Source organism: Perca fluviatilis, chromosome 15, assembly GCF_010015445.1.
Source record: "Perca fluviatilis chromosome 15, GENO_Pfluv_1.0, whole genome shotgun sequence".
Taxonomy (NCBI): Eukaryota; Metazoa; Chordata; class Actinopteri; order Perciformes; family Percidae; genus Perca; species Perca fluviatilis.
In genome coordinates this window covers 9,042,046-9,057,554 of record NC_053126.1, presented here as the reverse complement: position 1 = coordinate 9,057,554, position 15,509 = coordinate 9,042,046, and the positions used below count along the sequence as shown (strand labels likewise).

At 37.1% G+C, this 15,509-nt stretch overlaps 1 protein-coding gene across 1 annotated transcript; it reads left to right on the top strand.

Annotated features, from left to right (window-relative positions):
• Window positions 1–9,431: 9,431 nt before the first annotated feature.
• On the top strand, window positions 9,432–14,142 carry cabp5b (calcium binding protein 5b). Its single transcript, XM_039825003.1, has 6 exons — window positions 9,432–9,669; window positions 10,108–10,138; window positions 10,252–10,395; window positions 11,307–11,416; window positions 11,592–11,739; window positions 12,252–14,142. Exons 1-6 carry the CDS (start codon window positions 9,619–9,621, stop codon window positions 12,278–12,280), a joined length of 513 nt encoding a protein of 170 aa, XP_039680937.1. The 5' UTR covers window positions 9,432–9,618; the 3' UTR covers window positions 12,281–14,142.
• Window positions 14,143–15,509: the final 1,367 nt, after the last annotated feature.

Below are 15,509 nucleotides of genomic sequence, written 5' to 3'. Positions count from 1 at the left end.
CTCCAATCAAGCACAGTACTTAAACCCCGACTCGACTCACCACCTTCGCTTGATCGTTGTTTCTGCCTTCGTGGTGACACAAGCTCCAAACCTCTTGAGATCACTAATAATCCCAGTGTTGTCTGTTTCCTGTTTCCTCTGCCCTAACCTCTCTCTGTGTTCTCTGCCTGCAGTCATCCCTTTCATCCCTCTATCTCCAGTCAGCTGGCCTCATCCTCCAGTCCACTCCTCGCGGCTCCTTGCTCCACGCTACCTCCGCTCCTCGCCTTGCCTCTCTCCGGTCCTCGGCCCTCGGCTCCCAGCGTCCTTCCTCGAGCTCCTGGCCTGTTGTCTCCCCGCTCTCCCTGAGCTCCCTAGCCTCCCCCAGTCCCAGCCTGTGCCCGTATCCTGCTCCTTGGCGTCCACCTCCTCACAGCCCTCTCCCTACCCCTTTTCCCCTTTATTACCCAATAAACCTTTTGTTTGTACTGAGTCGTGCGTTTGGGTCCGTTCTGTCACTCCCCGTAACACAATGGAATTTTGAGGTTCTATGTATGTCCTATTTACCCTCCAAACTGTCGATTTTCAACTATGAAAATGAATTTTTTTTTTTTTTGCATTCTATCACCCCTTTAAAATAAAGAAATGAATACCATGATAACATCTAAATAAATCTTGATAGATGTAGCGTTATAATTTTAAAAATATCAATAAACAACAAAGCAATCCAGCTTCCGTGGCAATAAGACCGAAATAATAACATTAAAAGAAATGAAATGACCATGATAAGATCTTGTGAATTACTCTTGATTAAAACCGCGGTTATTGGGCTAAAAATACCAATAATAGCAAAGCTGTATACAGCTTCTCTGCTGCAGCCCAAGTGGCAGAAATAATTGTGCCGTGATCATTAAAGATGCTTCCCATTGAAATACATTAGTTTAAAAAACGTGCTATTACGAAAAAAAAACAAGATAAACGTGTTGTGTACACAAATCCATAGACTAAATTACGTGAACATTTCACAAACGAGATCCAGCAGCCATTAGCAGCAGCAGAGCTACATGGTTGCTATTGAAGGTGATCTGATGGGAGCTTCTCTTCTTCTGCTGCAACTGACAGCATGGTATCAAGTCTTTATAGCAGACTGTGAGGAAGTTCACTTTGCATAGAGAAGGACACTGACCGGCTATAAAAGAAGGGTGGACTGTCCTGTCAAAAGTTGTCAATGCTTGGAATTGTGTTATGAACATGTATTTTGACACTGCAACTAAATAATAAGTGGATCAATAAAGTATTTTGATTCTGATTCTGAATGAAAATGTAATTATTATTTTATTATATATTAGTTAACACAAATTGAAATGTATTTGTATTAATTCTTCACAAAATTTCTAATACAAGTCAGACATGTAAAACAACAGATACATACATTACAATTACACTCAGATCAACAGAATATTCAATGTCTGCTTCAACATGAAACAGTGTTATTGAGACTGTTTCTCTGAGTGTGTTGATGATGTTGAACTGAAGCTTACTTTGTGAATGAGAAAAGAAAAAAAAGCTTTGACATGTTGAGTTTTTGAACAGTGTTGCTCCTTCCTGTGTCACTGTGGCTCTCGAGCACAATAATAAACAGCAGAATCTTCAGTCTTCAGCCTGTTCATCTGCAGATACAGCTGCTCTCTGCTGTTTTTCTCTGGAGATGGTAAACCGGCCTTTGACTGACTGAGAGTAGTAGATGCTGCCACTGCTGATGTAAGCGATCCATTCCAGTCCTTTTCCAGCAGCCTGTATGATCCAAACATTATGAATATTACCACCAAACCCAGAATATGTGCAAGTCAGTCTGTGGGATTCTCCAGGTCTTTTAACCACTAGTTCAGACTCAGGTCAGTGTTTGACCCTCAGTACCTACAGACATTTAAACAGCTCATTAGTTACTCTAATGCAGCCATGTTGTCTTTATACCAGGAGGTTTATCAGAAAAACAATAATTGTTCTTACCTGCCCAGTTAAACGACAGGATGAGAAAAACAACCAAATAATCAGGTCTGATCATTGTTAAAGCCAGTTGTCTCTGTCCAGTCTACAGTGTGTATGTCAGTGATTTAGTGTCTGTCCTTCACTCTGCAACACAGAGATTTGCATTGTTTCCTCTTCCTCAAACAGAAACTCTCTAGAAAAATATGATTTATGTATCTTTCATAATATTGCTAATTTATTATTATTTTTAATGATGAAGATTGTTTTCAAGTTATTCAATTCCACTTAGATGTATTCATTTATTCTGCTCAGCAGCATTTGGTGGGCCATCCATATACTGGATATATCATGCATAAATGTCTAAATATATTCTCAACACCTGCTGTTCAAAATAAAAAGCATGAACATTATTAACCGTCATAAAACACAAAGTCACAAACCACGACATCAGCTGTTGCTTCCACTGTGGTCATGTATTTGTGTGTGTGATTAGAGACACTGTCATATTCTCCTTTGTGTAATCTGACATATTATCTTCTACTACCACCTGGATGTATTTGTGAAAATAAATTGTGTGAGGTTTTTGTCAAGCCTCTCTGCTTCCTTTAACCAGTGTGTTTCTCTGGCACAGTAATACACAGCAGAGTCCTCTGGCTTTAAGTTGGACAGTCTCAGATATGTCTGGTGACCTCTACTCGTCCTTGCACACTGCTGGCATAATGTCTTCCACTAGCATCGCTGTAAGTCACATGCTGGTTGCTGGGTATTTGTGCAGGTCTGTCGGTGGTTTGTATCACTGTGTAGCTTACATGCACCCAGTAATACACAGCTGTGTCCTCAGGCTGCAGATTCACTCCTGTTAATGTCACCGAGCTAGTAGACGTGTGTGTGTGGTAAAGTAACTTGTTCTTCAGAGTTAGGGCGAGTTAGCGTAGAGTAGCGTTAGCCGCTGAATAGCTTAGCGCGGGGCTAATGGACCCACGTTTGTATCTCTTAAATGACCCCACTAATAATGCCCAAAATGATACCAAAGGTCTACACTAGTATATATAGGTTATGCACTCATAAAACGATGGATTGGAAAGTTTGTAAGTACACCAGAAGTTTATGTAAATAACACTTGCCTGCTGGCTTCTGCTCTCTGCTGTTGTTTTTGCTGCTGTAAGACGAGTGCTTAGGGACGTCTACAAATTACAACACCGAAAAGAGATGCAACAAAAATATTTTTTTAATTTAACTTATTTTTTAAAGTAAGTGCTGTAATATAACTAGCAGGAGACAAGTAATAATTGAGGTAAGTTTGGATACATTACCTTATTTAATCATTAAATTAATACATATTTTTGTTGTATCTCTTTTCGGTGTAGTAATTTGTAGACAGCCCTAAGCACTGTCTAACTGCAGGTAGCAGCAGCAGCAGCAGCAACAGAGAGCTGAAGAGAGCAGGTAAGTGTTCATAAACTTCTGGTGTACTTACAAACTTTCCAATCCATCGTTTTATGAGTGCATAACCTATTTGTACTTGTGTAGACCTTTGGTATCATTTCGGGCATTATTAGTGGGGTCATTTACGAGATACAAACGTGGGTCCATTAGCCCCTGCGCTAAGCTATTCAGCGGCTAACGCTACTCTACGCTAACGCGCCCAATGTTAGATCCAGGTGAAAAAAGCTTCTGGGGGGGTGTTTGGCTCGAGGTCATGGTGCAAAGGACCCTAGGGTAAATTACTCCGAACCATCACTTTAAATAGCGATTTAATTTGAGTGTCCCTGTGCCCCATATACTAGCGTTGTAAGCTAATCAGCGGTCCGCGCTAGCATGTTCCAAGCTACAAACACATTTGATTAGCATGAAAACATGTCCCAGAGAACGACAGAGTGGGTACACATCTGTTATTAACCCCTATGTTCGTTTTGCGCCGGAATTGTCCTTTAACCTGTCTCTCTTAATTTGGTGTTTTTTTTTTTTTTTTGGGGGGTTTTTTTTTTACACTGAGTTTCTCTCTCCTCTCTCTTTCCATTTGTGTGCATTCATGTCCCAGAAATGCTTGTTACTAACCTAGCCCTGGAGAGCTTAGTCCCCAGAGTCCTTTTGTTGTTGCTTTTTTCGCCCAGCATGTTTCCTTGGATTAGGGTGGCACCTAAATCATGATGGCAGCTGTCGCCGTGGTCCTGCTGCACGCCCTGCTATGCCCTGTTACACCCTGCTACACTCTGCGGTGCCCTGCAGTGTCCTGTTACGTCCTGCTATATCCTGCTATGCTCTGCTGTGCCCTGCTACGTCCTGTAACGCCCTGCAGTGACCTGCTATGCCATGAATTCCTACATTTACTATTTCTAGTCACTGTTCTATTATCTTTTATTGTCACTGTTATTGACACTATTCATCACACCCCCAACCGGCACCTTCAGACACCGCCTACCAAGAGCCTGGGTCTGTCTGAGGTTTCTTCCTAAAAGGGAGTTTTTCCTCGCCACTGTCGCACTAAATGCTTGCTCTTGGGGGAATTACTAGAATTGTTGGGTCTTTGTAAATTATAGAGTGTGGTCTAGACCTACTCTATCTGTAAAGTGTCTTGAGATAACTCTTGTTGTGATTTGATACTATAAATAAAATTGAATTGAATTGAATTTAATGACTTTTACCTATGAACAGAAGTAAACGGCAGAATCTGCTGCTGTCAGGCTCTGGACCTCGAGGTACTGAGTGCTGCTGGGAACATCTTCAGTCATGATGAAACGGCTTTGAAAGGAGCTTCCAATAGATAGCAGAGTTTGAACCTGTAGTGAATATAGTAGCTTGTTATGCTATAACCAGATATGATACATGATATCTTCACTGTCTCTGCAGGTCTTTTCACCTCAGAGGGAGACTGGTCCAGTTTGATCTCACTCCAAACTTCTGTAAATTGATTTCAAAAAAGTGATCATCACCTAACACACTTGTAAATCACAAGTTGGACATTCACTAAGAAAGTTTTGCAGAATTGATTTTCTCACCATGAATAGTAACTACAAATAATAAACTCCAGATAATGGTATTTTCCATTCTGTGAGAAACACTGTAGTTCAGTGCTTTCTGATCTGAGTGTTTCAGAAATATATTAAACTGCCCCGGTGTTCTGGCACAAGTTGCTGATGGTGTGTTTATAAGAGAGGAAGAGTTTGCATAGACCTCCCTCTACAGGTTTAAAACATGACAACAAAAATGTCCCTATCTTTTCTAGGCATCACAATACACAAAAATATACTACTATGAAAATGTGTTATATGCATCTTGTATTGAGAGAAAATTAACTTTCTCTAAGTCTCTTCTATATTGATATCTCCTGCAGTGGAAATCAAATGAGATCGACATTGATACATTAAAATTCTCAACTTTCCCTCCGTCTACCAGTAACAATAAATGCCTCTACCATTCAGGGAACTCCATAAACATACACTCACACAAAGAGAAGGGGGAATCTCTGACAAACACTCTTTGTTAATGAAAAGAAATTTTTCTTTGGTTTGACTAATTAACATCACACTGGAGTTGGCCAACGACTAGTGATTTAGTTACTTATGAAGTTGTGATTTCCATTTTTAAATAATATTATGGAAAAGAAACTGACTTTGAGGACTCATTTATACTGTAGTTAGATCACAACCTTAAGAAGTTGTGAGCTGAATTTATTCCATCACTTGAAGATTATACATATAATGATGTATCATTGATTGTAATTTCAAGGTATTTAAAATAATGAAAACAGTGGATCTTAAATTAAATTTTTAACCATTTATAAAATCTAAAGAGATTTCTCTCCTTGCTGTAACAGCAAGCTGGTGTTGAAACCATTAGTGTTCTGAGGGCTCCTCCTCTGGTGGCTTCATGTTACAAGTGTTCAAGCTCTGAGGGATTTTTGTTCAGGTCTACTGATGGTTTGTGTTACTGTGTTAGTGTCTTCAGGCTACACATTCTGTCCATTTAGAGTCACTGTCAAGAGTCCAAGTTTACACTGAACTTGTTCTTCAGTGAATCTTTGATGTTTGTATCTCTACTAATCCACTCCAGTCCTTTCCCTGCAGGCTGTCTGATCCAAGCTGTGATGTATCTACTAACAGAATAAGAGACCTGACAGGTGATGGTCAGACGTTGACCTGGCTGCACAGTCACAGAGGCTGGCTGGGTCAACTGTTCACACTTCACACCTGTGGAGGAAAACATGTTGAATATTGAATCAGTGTAATAACAGTGAACAGTGTGCTGTGATCATACTGTCAGTGTCTCTGCCTCAGTGAGACTCACAGGATCCAGCAGCCAGCAGCAGCAGCAGAGCTACAGAGAACATGGTTGCTATTGAAGGTGATCTGATGGGAGCTTCTCTTCTTCTGCTGCAACTGACAGCATGATATCAAGTCTTTATAGCAGACTGTGAGGAAGTTCACTTTGCATAGAGAAGGACACTGACAGGCTATAAAAGAAGGATGGACTGTCCTGTCACAAGTAAAGCTTTAAATTGTGTTTGGAGACGTGAAAGCAAATATTCATGATTTTAAAACAATAACTTAAAGGTCAATTCATAGAGAAGGGCAGAGGCCATAACAGAAGAATGAACAGTCCTGTCACAATTAGTCAAAGACTGTTATTTTTGTTATGAACAATTTATTCTTGAAAAATTTGAAATAAGGTATATTTATTATTTTAAACATTAACTTAAAGCCTCTAACAAAACAAGAGACCTGGCAGGTGATGGTTGTAGTCTGAACTTTAAAGGACTGTCAGACATGCTTATTTAACCTTTTTATATTTCAAACTTGTGGAAAGAAATATATGGAAATTATTCTCACAACAACGATTCCCTAAACAGTCTAACTAAACTTTTTTTAAGATTAAATGGATAAGGCATGAAATGGACTAGGCCTCCCTAAACGCCTACCATAAAAGCTCATGAAGTCAACTGTTGTCACCGTCCTAGATGAAGCCTAATTCAAGTCTTACAATCAGTTATGTCCTTAAAACCTTTTTTTATTATTTGTTATGTGTTTAATTTGTGTTTGTTTAATCATTATTTAGCTATAACAATTTCTTCTTTTAATAGTTAAAATATAACATAAAATGTTTCACACCTGCCTTACAAAATAACAGATAGGATTATTAATAACCAGTACATTATTGTAGAAAAGCACATGTTGGTAGAAACCATAAAAAAGAGGAAGTCACAAACCACAACCACAGCTGGTGCTTTCACATGTGTAGGTATGATGCCATACTGGGTTGACTCAATATTTGTTGTAAAATAAGTACAGTTGTTCTGTTGCATTTGTACTTTTGCATCATAGTAAATAAGCCCCATCCATTCCAGTGTTTTTCCTGCAGGTTGTCTGATCCAGTGCATTGCATTACGGCTGAAATCAAATCCAGTTCCCCTGCAGGAAAGACTGATGGCCTCCTCAGGCTTTTTCAACACTGAAATGGAGGGAATGGACTCCAGAGCCTTGCCATTTAAACCTGCCAAATCACCAGAAGTGAATAGGGACAAGTGAGAACGACAAAGGAATAAATGCCAGTGTGCTTTTTAAAATGTTTTGCAGCATGAAGTAACTTACTGGGCAGACAGAGCGCTGTCAGCAGAACAGACAGTTTGTCCATCATCTTGAGACCGAAGCTGTGTACTGATACACACTAACCAATAATTAAGTGGGAGGACAGAAGTAGGCCTATACCCTCTGAAAACTCTGGATTTGCATTGGGATTTTATAAGGGAGGGGCTATAATGATTGGCAAATGTCATTCAAATACAAGAGAAAAGTGGCCTATGTTTTTACATCACCGGTGTCACTGAAAAACAGACTCTATTGCTACATTACTTTGGCTTTTGATTAGCTAAAACGATTAATTATCAAATAAAAGCTTGACAAAGTCTGACTGTAAATGCAATCTTTTTTTTTCCTTTTGTTGTAGTGCATCCTTGGTTGTTCCTGTTTCAACAAGCTCATCAGGCATGTAAGAAAGGATTTCAATCACGGAGGTGGTGGACAAAAACTACAGTAATACTTAAGTAATGTCTTAATCAATCCAACAGCACCACTTTGATCTTACTGAATAATTAGTATAATCAACCAGTATACTGTTTAACAAAAATCTCTCAACAGAAATTAAACATTTCTAAATTTATTTTGCTATTTTGCTACTGAGTCATTTGTGACACAGTGTCTTTAAATGGTCAATGCCTATTCAGCACTTCACTCTTTGAATGTACTCCAAGCATAAGGATGTTAAAACCGGAGTAAAATGACCCCTTCATAAACAATTCTTTTACAAAAGAGGTCTGTAACTTACATAGCAAGAGAAATACAATCAGTCTGTATGTAGTTTATATGTATGAACAGGATTATAATGCAGTTTTGTAAAAATATTTGAAAAGTGATTTAATGGTATTATCTGGCATTCTGCTCGTGATTTCAGATAATGCTGAGTTTATATACAGTACATACAGGCAGATAAATATGTTGGTGTTGTTGTTGTTGTGTGATCAAATGGCTCATGTGCTCATTTATTTCATGGGCTTCTCATGCAATGCAACAAAACTATTTAGCTTCAAATGTGATAATTGTGTGTAGATTGAGAATATCTTCTTACAATTGCACTTCTTTTATTTTTAGCAATGCATGGTTATGGGTGGTGATGGCGCAGTGGATATGACACATACCTTTGGTGTGGGAGACCTGGGCGTGATTCCCACTGCGATACATCAACCAAAGTATCCCTGAGCAAGACACTTAACCCCTAGTTGCTCAAGAGGCATGCGACTTCTGACATATATAGCAATTGTAAGTCACTTTGGATAAAAGCGTCAGCTAAATGACACGTAATGTAATAATGTAATGTTATGAAAGGCTTATTGTGTCTATTATCATATGAAAAGACAGTGAACAAGCATTGTAAGTGCTGCAAGTCATTTATTAATAATCAGCAAAACAAAACTGTTGGATTAATTTAGACTAATATAAAATCAATCTACAGGGACAATGAGATTTTTCCTACACATGTAAATACATGACTAATGCATATGTGGATTGTCATATGATTCACAATCCTTTTACATGTAATACTAGATTACTTCCCTCTCTGCTTTCCCATCTGTTGCATTCTGCTCACTTAGTGATAACAGATAGAAAGCTTTACTCAACTAGCACCACACCAAGGATAGAAGTATACTCGACAAATTGCAAAGAATAAGCAAACACAGATATGCATTCTCCATGGGTTTCCTTTTCCCAAATGAAGGCTTGAAATCCAAATTTGAGGTGATGTAGCTATTTCTATTAATAGTAATCAGTATCAAATTACAACAATTCCTATTACAGTGAAATGTATTTATGACATTTAGTTGCATTTATTCTTTATGAAAAAAGCTTTGCATATGGAATTCTGTATATGCACAGCATTAAGCCTAGCTTTCTTTTTTAGACCAAAGCTCCAGAGATAATCCATATGAGACATCATCCCTCCTCTCTGGCATACGCAGATCACTGCTGATCAGGGTTTACACACAGACACATGCTAGCACAAAAAAAAAAAATAACTGAATGATATAGCAGCAAATTATTATTTAACAAAGAAATTCATAAATACAAGTAGCTCAGGATCTCGACTAAGGCTGTCATCATGACTACTAAACAAGCCTGCATCTTTCTCAGAGGAGGAACAAGGAGACAAGTAAGTCAAAATGGTTTTATGGTTTTACAGTAACTTTAATGGTAGTTTTTATTTTTTACAATTTACCTTTCTTAAGCTTAACAGTTATTTAAATCTCAAAGGTAAAAAAAAGTGAGATTGTGAAAAAGTGAAAATAATATTGTTTTGTTATTATGGTCTTTCTTATGGTGTTATGTTAGGTTCATGGCAAAAGAAGCCCAAAGGAAAAGTCCCATTGTGAAGTAGAAGTGGGAGGGCGAATCGGCACTCTGTTTCTGTGCTTTGTCCCCAATTTTTGATATACTTTTATATTTATGCGGGGAGCTTATAGGTCATTGCCTTGACACAGTGTAGATAATTGTGGCTATACCAATAATTGTACATTTTGAAGTAAACTACTGTAGATAAAACATACTGACATAATTTCATATTTTTATTGATGCTGTTATTGTTTTACAGACAAGATCTCTTACACACGATGAGATTGAAGGTAAGACTGTTTATATGCTTTCATATACACTGGTTGTATAGAGAGCTGTATATATATTTTTTACCTTTCTTTAAATTCAAGTCACATGCCATCTCAATTGTGTGTCTCTCTAGAGTTACGTCAAGCTTTTGTTGAGTTTGATAAAGACAAGGACGGTTTCATAAGCTGTAAGGACTTGGGGAACCTGATGAGGACCATGGGTTACATGCCGACTGAAATGGAGCTTATAGAACTGAGTCAGAACATTAACATGAATCGTGAGTAATGTTCACTAATACAGTATGATGTAAAAGCAAAAATATGTCAAACTCCATTAATGCCTAATTACTGCCAATCATGTTGGCTGACAAAATATAAAATATAATCAATTTTTTCAATATGGGTATCTCCCTTTTTCCTACCAGCGCATTATATGAAGTGTAGACAAATATGAAAAAAATCATTTTTGGATGCCATTTCTTGCAGGTTTTGAATAATTTTAAATAAGGTCATTTATTACCTATCTGGTACTCCTGCAGTTTTTAAATGTGTACTTCTTTTACTTTTTGCCAGAACATAATTTAAAGTCCTTAATGTAAAACATCTTCATGATGGGTTTTTTCAAGTTTCAGGAAATGTGTCTTTCACGCTCTCCTTAACAATGGTCTCCTGAGAGACACAAAGCATATTTGCATATTTCTATTTTGAAAATAGCCAGCCAAGTGTTGGTATCACATGTATACATCATCTTGCTTATCCTGCCAGTGGCTCAGATAAATTGCACAACAGAACACAGATATCATCTTAGATATACTATACATCATACCTGGCAGTTAAATATAAACAATGCTATGCATATTTATAAAGTATTTCAATTTACTGACATTTTTAAGTTTAGTAAAGTTAATAAATTAAAACAAGAAAGATAAATGGCCAGAGGAAGTGGCATGAGTGTGCTTGCATATATGATCAAAATTGTTCCCCACAGTGACTATTGCAGCAGATTGAAATGTAATGTGATGTAATGTGAGTATCACTAATTGCCAAAGATAAATCTCTTCAACAGCAAGCTAAAAGCTATGTACTTTTTTTGGAATTCACTATGGTGTTACAGCACTTAAACTATGCCTTAGCTTTGTTCTCTGGCTACTTCCTGCTTATATTAGATGCATAATTTGTCTTATCACAGTGGGCGGACGGGTGGACTTTGAGGATTTCGTGGAACTAATGACCCCAAAGCTCCTGGCTGAAACAGCAGGGATGATTGGGTTAAAGGAGCTAAAAGACGCATTTCGAGAGGTGATCTCATCATACCTATTCTCTCTTTTTGGTCTTTGGCACCCCATGGTGGATATTAAATGAACATACAGTAAAAAGGTGAAATCTGGCAAAATAGTATGTTATGATTGCAATAAGAGTTTAAAACACCCTAAAGCTTTGCAATGTTTTATTTCTTCGTCCCCCTCTCCAACAGTTTGATTTGGATGGTGATGGTTCTATCACATCTGAGGAGCTCAGACATGCCATGAAAAAGTTACTGGGAGAACATACCTGCAAAAAGGAAATTGATGCAGTGGTCAAAGAGGCTGACAACAACGGAGATGGAACAGTTGACTTTGAGGGTGAGATACAAGTACACACAAACACACGAGCAAACAAAGATTTTGTCTTTTTTTATAGACTTATACTTACCTCTGCTGTCTAAATGTTGAGTTAGTTGAGTTGCTCTGAGAACACAGGAGTTTAAGTAACACATATTTAATTAATCAATCTTTGGTTAAAAAAATGGCTGTGTTGTGTTAATTATTCCAAAGAAAGTAGGTATTAGGTCACTGGTATTAGCTGACTCAATGGTACTGCTCACTGGCATACCTAAAAGCATTTCTGAGTCATGATTTATGTTAAAGTTTCCTATGTGTTTTTCCTGCTGTAACAAGTCACAGTGCGTGCCATGAAAATAATTTACTTAATTTTATTTTATTTGGTTAGCATTTACACTGTGACCTCATTCTGTTTTCTGTCTAAGATATGTCAGAGTATCAAATATGTGGTGTGTTCTCCTAGCTAGTCGTTATTCTAATTGGACATGACACTAGAATTTGGCTAATCAATACCTTGTCTATTCTCTTTACAGAGTTCGTGAAAATGATGTCAAAGAAATGAGAACAACAGAATGAATGGATGACTGTGAATGGATGGGATTCTGTTTGATTCTATGATGATCATACGCTACTTCTGATGAATTTTATTATCCTGTTATTTAAGTGGCATCTGTCTCACACATGCACACATGGAGCTCATTAATTTCAAGTGAGCAAATAATTTTTTTTCTTTTTGTTAAAATTGATGGATATAAAATTGTTCAAATGTGATGGTGTCACAAGTAAAATTAGTTGACATGTTAATGTCTCAGTTATAATTATAAGCGGCTGTTGAGATGAACACTATTTACAAGTATACAATAACTCCAATGTTACATGAACACGGCATAAGCCAACAAAAGCCAGTAATACTGCAGGTACCAGGACTCTGCAAAAACACAGTTGGGGGCTGAGGCCCAACCTCTTATGAACAGCCTGCTTCTGTCAACCTCAGCTTTTCTTTATAAGTTACATTTCACTCACCTATTTTAATTCACTTTAGGGCAAAGAATAGAGCCAATAGCATTTTATGATACCTTGCACTAGATAACGATGTGTGAACAGCATGGGAGGGAATTAACTATGTGCATGCTTCTTCCAAAGGATGATCAGTTGATATGTTTCTAAGGCTTTACTGGTTGTGGACAATGCCAACAGCTCTTCCAAAATGTAGTTCCTCATCTGCTGTAGGGATTGTCTGTAGCTAGTTGAATCTGATCCAGAGGACATTATTTATCAGTTGACAATGTTCAGCACTGACCTCCCAAAAGTAATGTTTGACTCTGCCTTTAATGTACCTGGAGAACATGATCTCAGGAGGGACGACTGTCCTCTACTGCCACTTTTTCACCTCCCATGCTTCTGGCTCAATAGGGTGTAAAGGCAACCCACCATCTGTTTGAAGATTCTGTAGTTGAATATAAATAGTACAAGTACATTTCAAGTTCTGTCAATTTTAAGTTCTTTACTATTTGTATTTCCATTTTATGCTACTTTATACTTTTACTCCATTACATTTTGAAAGCCAATAATACTTTTGATTACACTACATCTATTTGACAACTTTAGTTATTTGTTACTTGGCAGATTCAGATTATTAATACAAAATATCAATCTACAAATAAATGTTGTTAATGTAAATCAGCCCCAGCTTTACCAGCAGCAGCATTAGTTAGGCTTTCACATTAATGCATCATTAATTATAATTCAGTCATCTTATATATATTATTCTCAAATGGGCAATTCTGCATAATGATTACTTTTTCTTTGGGTATGAGTCAGTATATTTTGATGCCAATACTGAAACTACTTTTACTTGTAACAGAGTGTTTTACACTGTGATAATTCTACTTTATTTAAGTAAAGGTTATGAGTACTTCTTCCACTAACTGGTATTAACAACTGTGTTTTCTGAAAGTTTACCTCAGTGTTTGCATATGAGCCTACTTACATCTCAAGACAAATTGCAGTTTTCAGAAAAATACAAATTTTGAGAAACTGTGTGATGTGTGCTTTTTTTCTTTGCATATACTAATATCTGATCCTGATCACCTCCACTTGTTGCAGCAGGGCTAACACACTGGTCTGACAAGAAATGGTTCCATTGTGATTAAGTAGCTATCTTGCAGTGCGATATAATGATCAGAGGTTGTAAAGTGTAATAATGGCTTTCAGTTATAAACATTTTCAAAATTATTGAACTAGTGCTGATGCAGTGATATGATGAAATTTGATCGGTTTGGTCAAGTCTGCCACATGGGCTACAATGGCGCAAACATACTAATTAAGTGCATGTGTGTATTTGCATTTTTATTTTTTGTGTGGCATGTGTGTCTGTAAAGAATATTCCAAAATAAAACGTCATAATGCGAATTTTGAATCAAAGCGAATCTTGTGAGACTGAGTAGTGTGAGTGCAATTGATTACTGGAGTATTGATCTGCCCTTTAATGGGATGTACATACTGTAATAGGCCATACAATACAGCTTAACTAAATCTTTTAAAAGCTTTTACCAAGCAGACTAATTCACATTTCAACAAGTATGATTTATATTATTTCTGAATGGCAGGTTCCCAACAATAATTATAATAATAACAGATTTATTTTCCAACCATTTTGTAAATTTGGCATCTGTCACTATAAATAATCCTGTTACTAATGCTGTTGAATAACAAAGGCCAACATGAAAATTGACAATAGCTATTTTTGTCTTTAAAATAAATTTGCTGGTGATACTCTTTTGAGGCTTTAACCTAATGTGAAGCTTGTCAGTGAAAAGACTTATATGTGTTTTGGAATAAATGTTATGACATACAGTTGCTGGGAAACAACAATAATGCTTCATGAGCATCACCTATGTGGTGACATATTTGCATATGCAATTACTGGTTTACATTTTTTTGCACTGACACAGCAAGGGGCATAAACTTGTGCGTATGTGGTCGATGGTGGTATGGCATATTTAAGACTGTCATCCCTTAATGCTAAATGTTATATAATCAATATTTAACTTGTTATATTATTTGCTTGTGAATTTGAAAATGATGGTTAGGTTCCAATCAAATCCCACATTGCTCATAGAATAAATGTCCAAATGTCCAGATCCAATGGATCACACATCATGAAACAACATACAACTACATATAAATAGTCTCAGGAATAATCTGTCTCTGTGGGCTGGATTAGTTCAGACTCTGTAATCCTCATCATGGGACCCTCAGATGAACAGATGGCAGATAAGACAAAATCACCACTTTAATTCTCATCTACTGACTGAAAAAAGTAACCAAAAAAGCTATAGGAGCTTAATGAACCAGACTGTGTTTTAAAAATGATATTTTAGTTTTCCCCCAAACAATAATAATGTCCAGTTTTATAGAGAATAAATGACATTTGCATTTAATTTGATTTCTTTTTTTCAATAAGCCAAGTAGTCAACAGGCTATTTTCTGTCACAGCGCCTCTTTGTCTCTACAAAGATGATGGTCTTATTCTCCTTCTCACTCATGATTTCTTCAAGCAGACAGATAAGTTTGTTCTCCTTGGACTCTGGACTTTTTGAAGAAGAAGCCAGAGAGAAACTAAAAATAATATACTTAAATACAATTGCTAGCTTAAGATAAATGTGTTCCCCCATACAAGTTCATTGCATATTTTGATAGCCCTATAAAGCTTTGCTCCAAGCATACTTAGCAACAAAAGTGTACATACACATGTATCTATCACTCAATACAATACAATGGAGTCAAAA

Bases quoted from the DNA above. Each gene is read 5' to 3' on its own strand.
- cabp5b (XM_039825003.1), top strand. From the start codon at position 9,619: ATGACTACTAAACAAGCCTGCATCTTTCTCAGAGGAGGAACAAGGAGA. The intron at 11,417-11,591 runs GTGATCTCATCA...CCTCTCCAACAG, and splicing joins TAAAAGACGCATTTCGAGAG to TTTGATTTGGATGGTGATGG. The intron at 11,740-12,251 runs GTGAGATACAAG...TTCTCTTTACAG, and splicing joins TGGAACAGTTGACTTTGAGG to AGTTCGTGAAAATGATGTCA.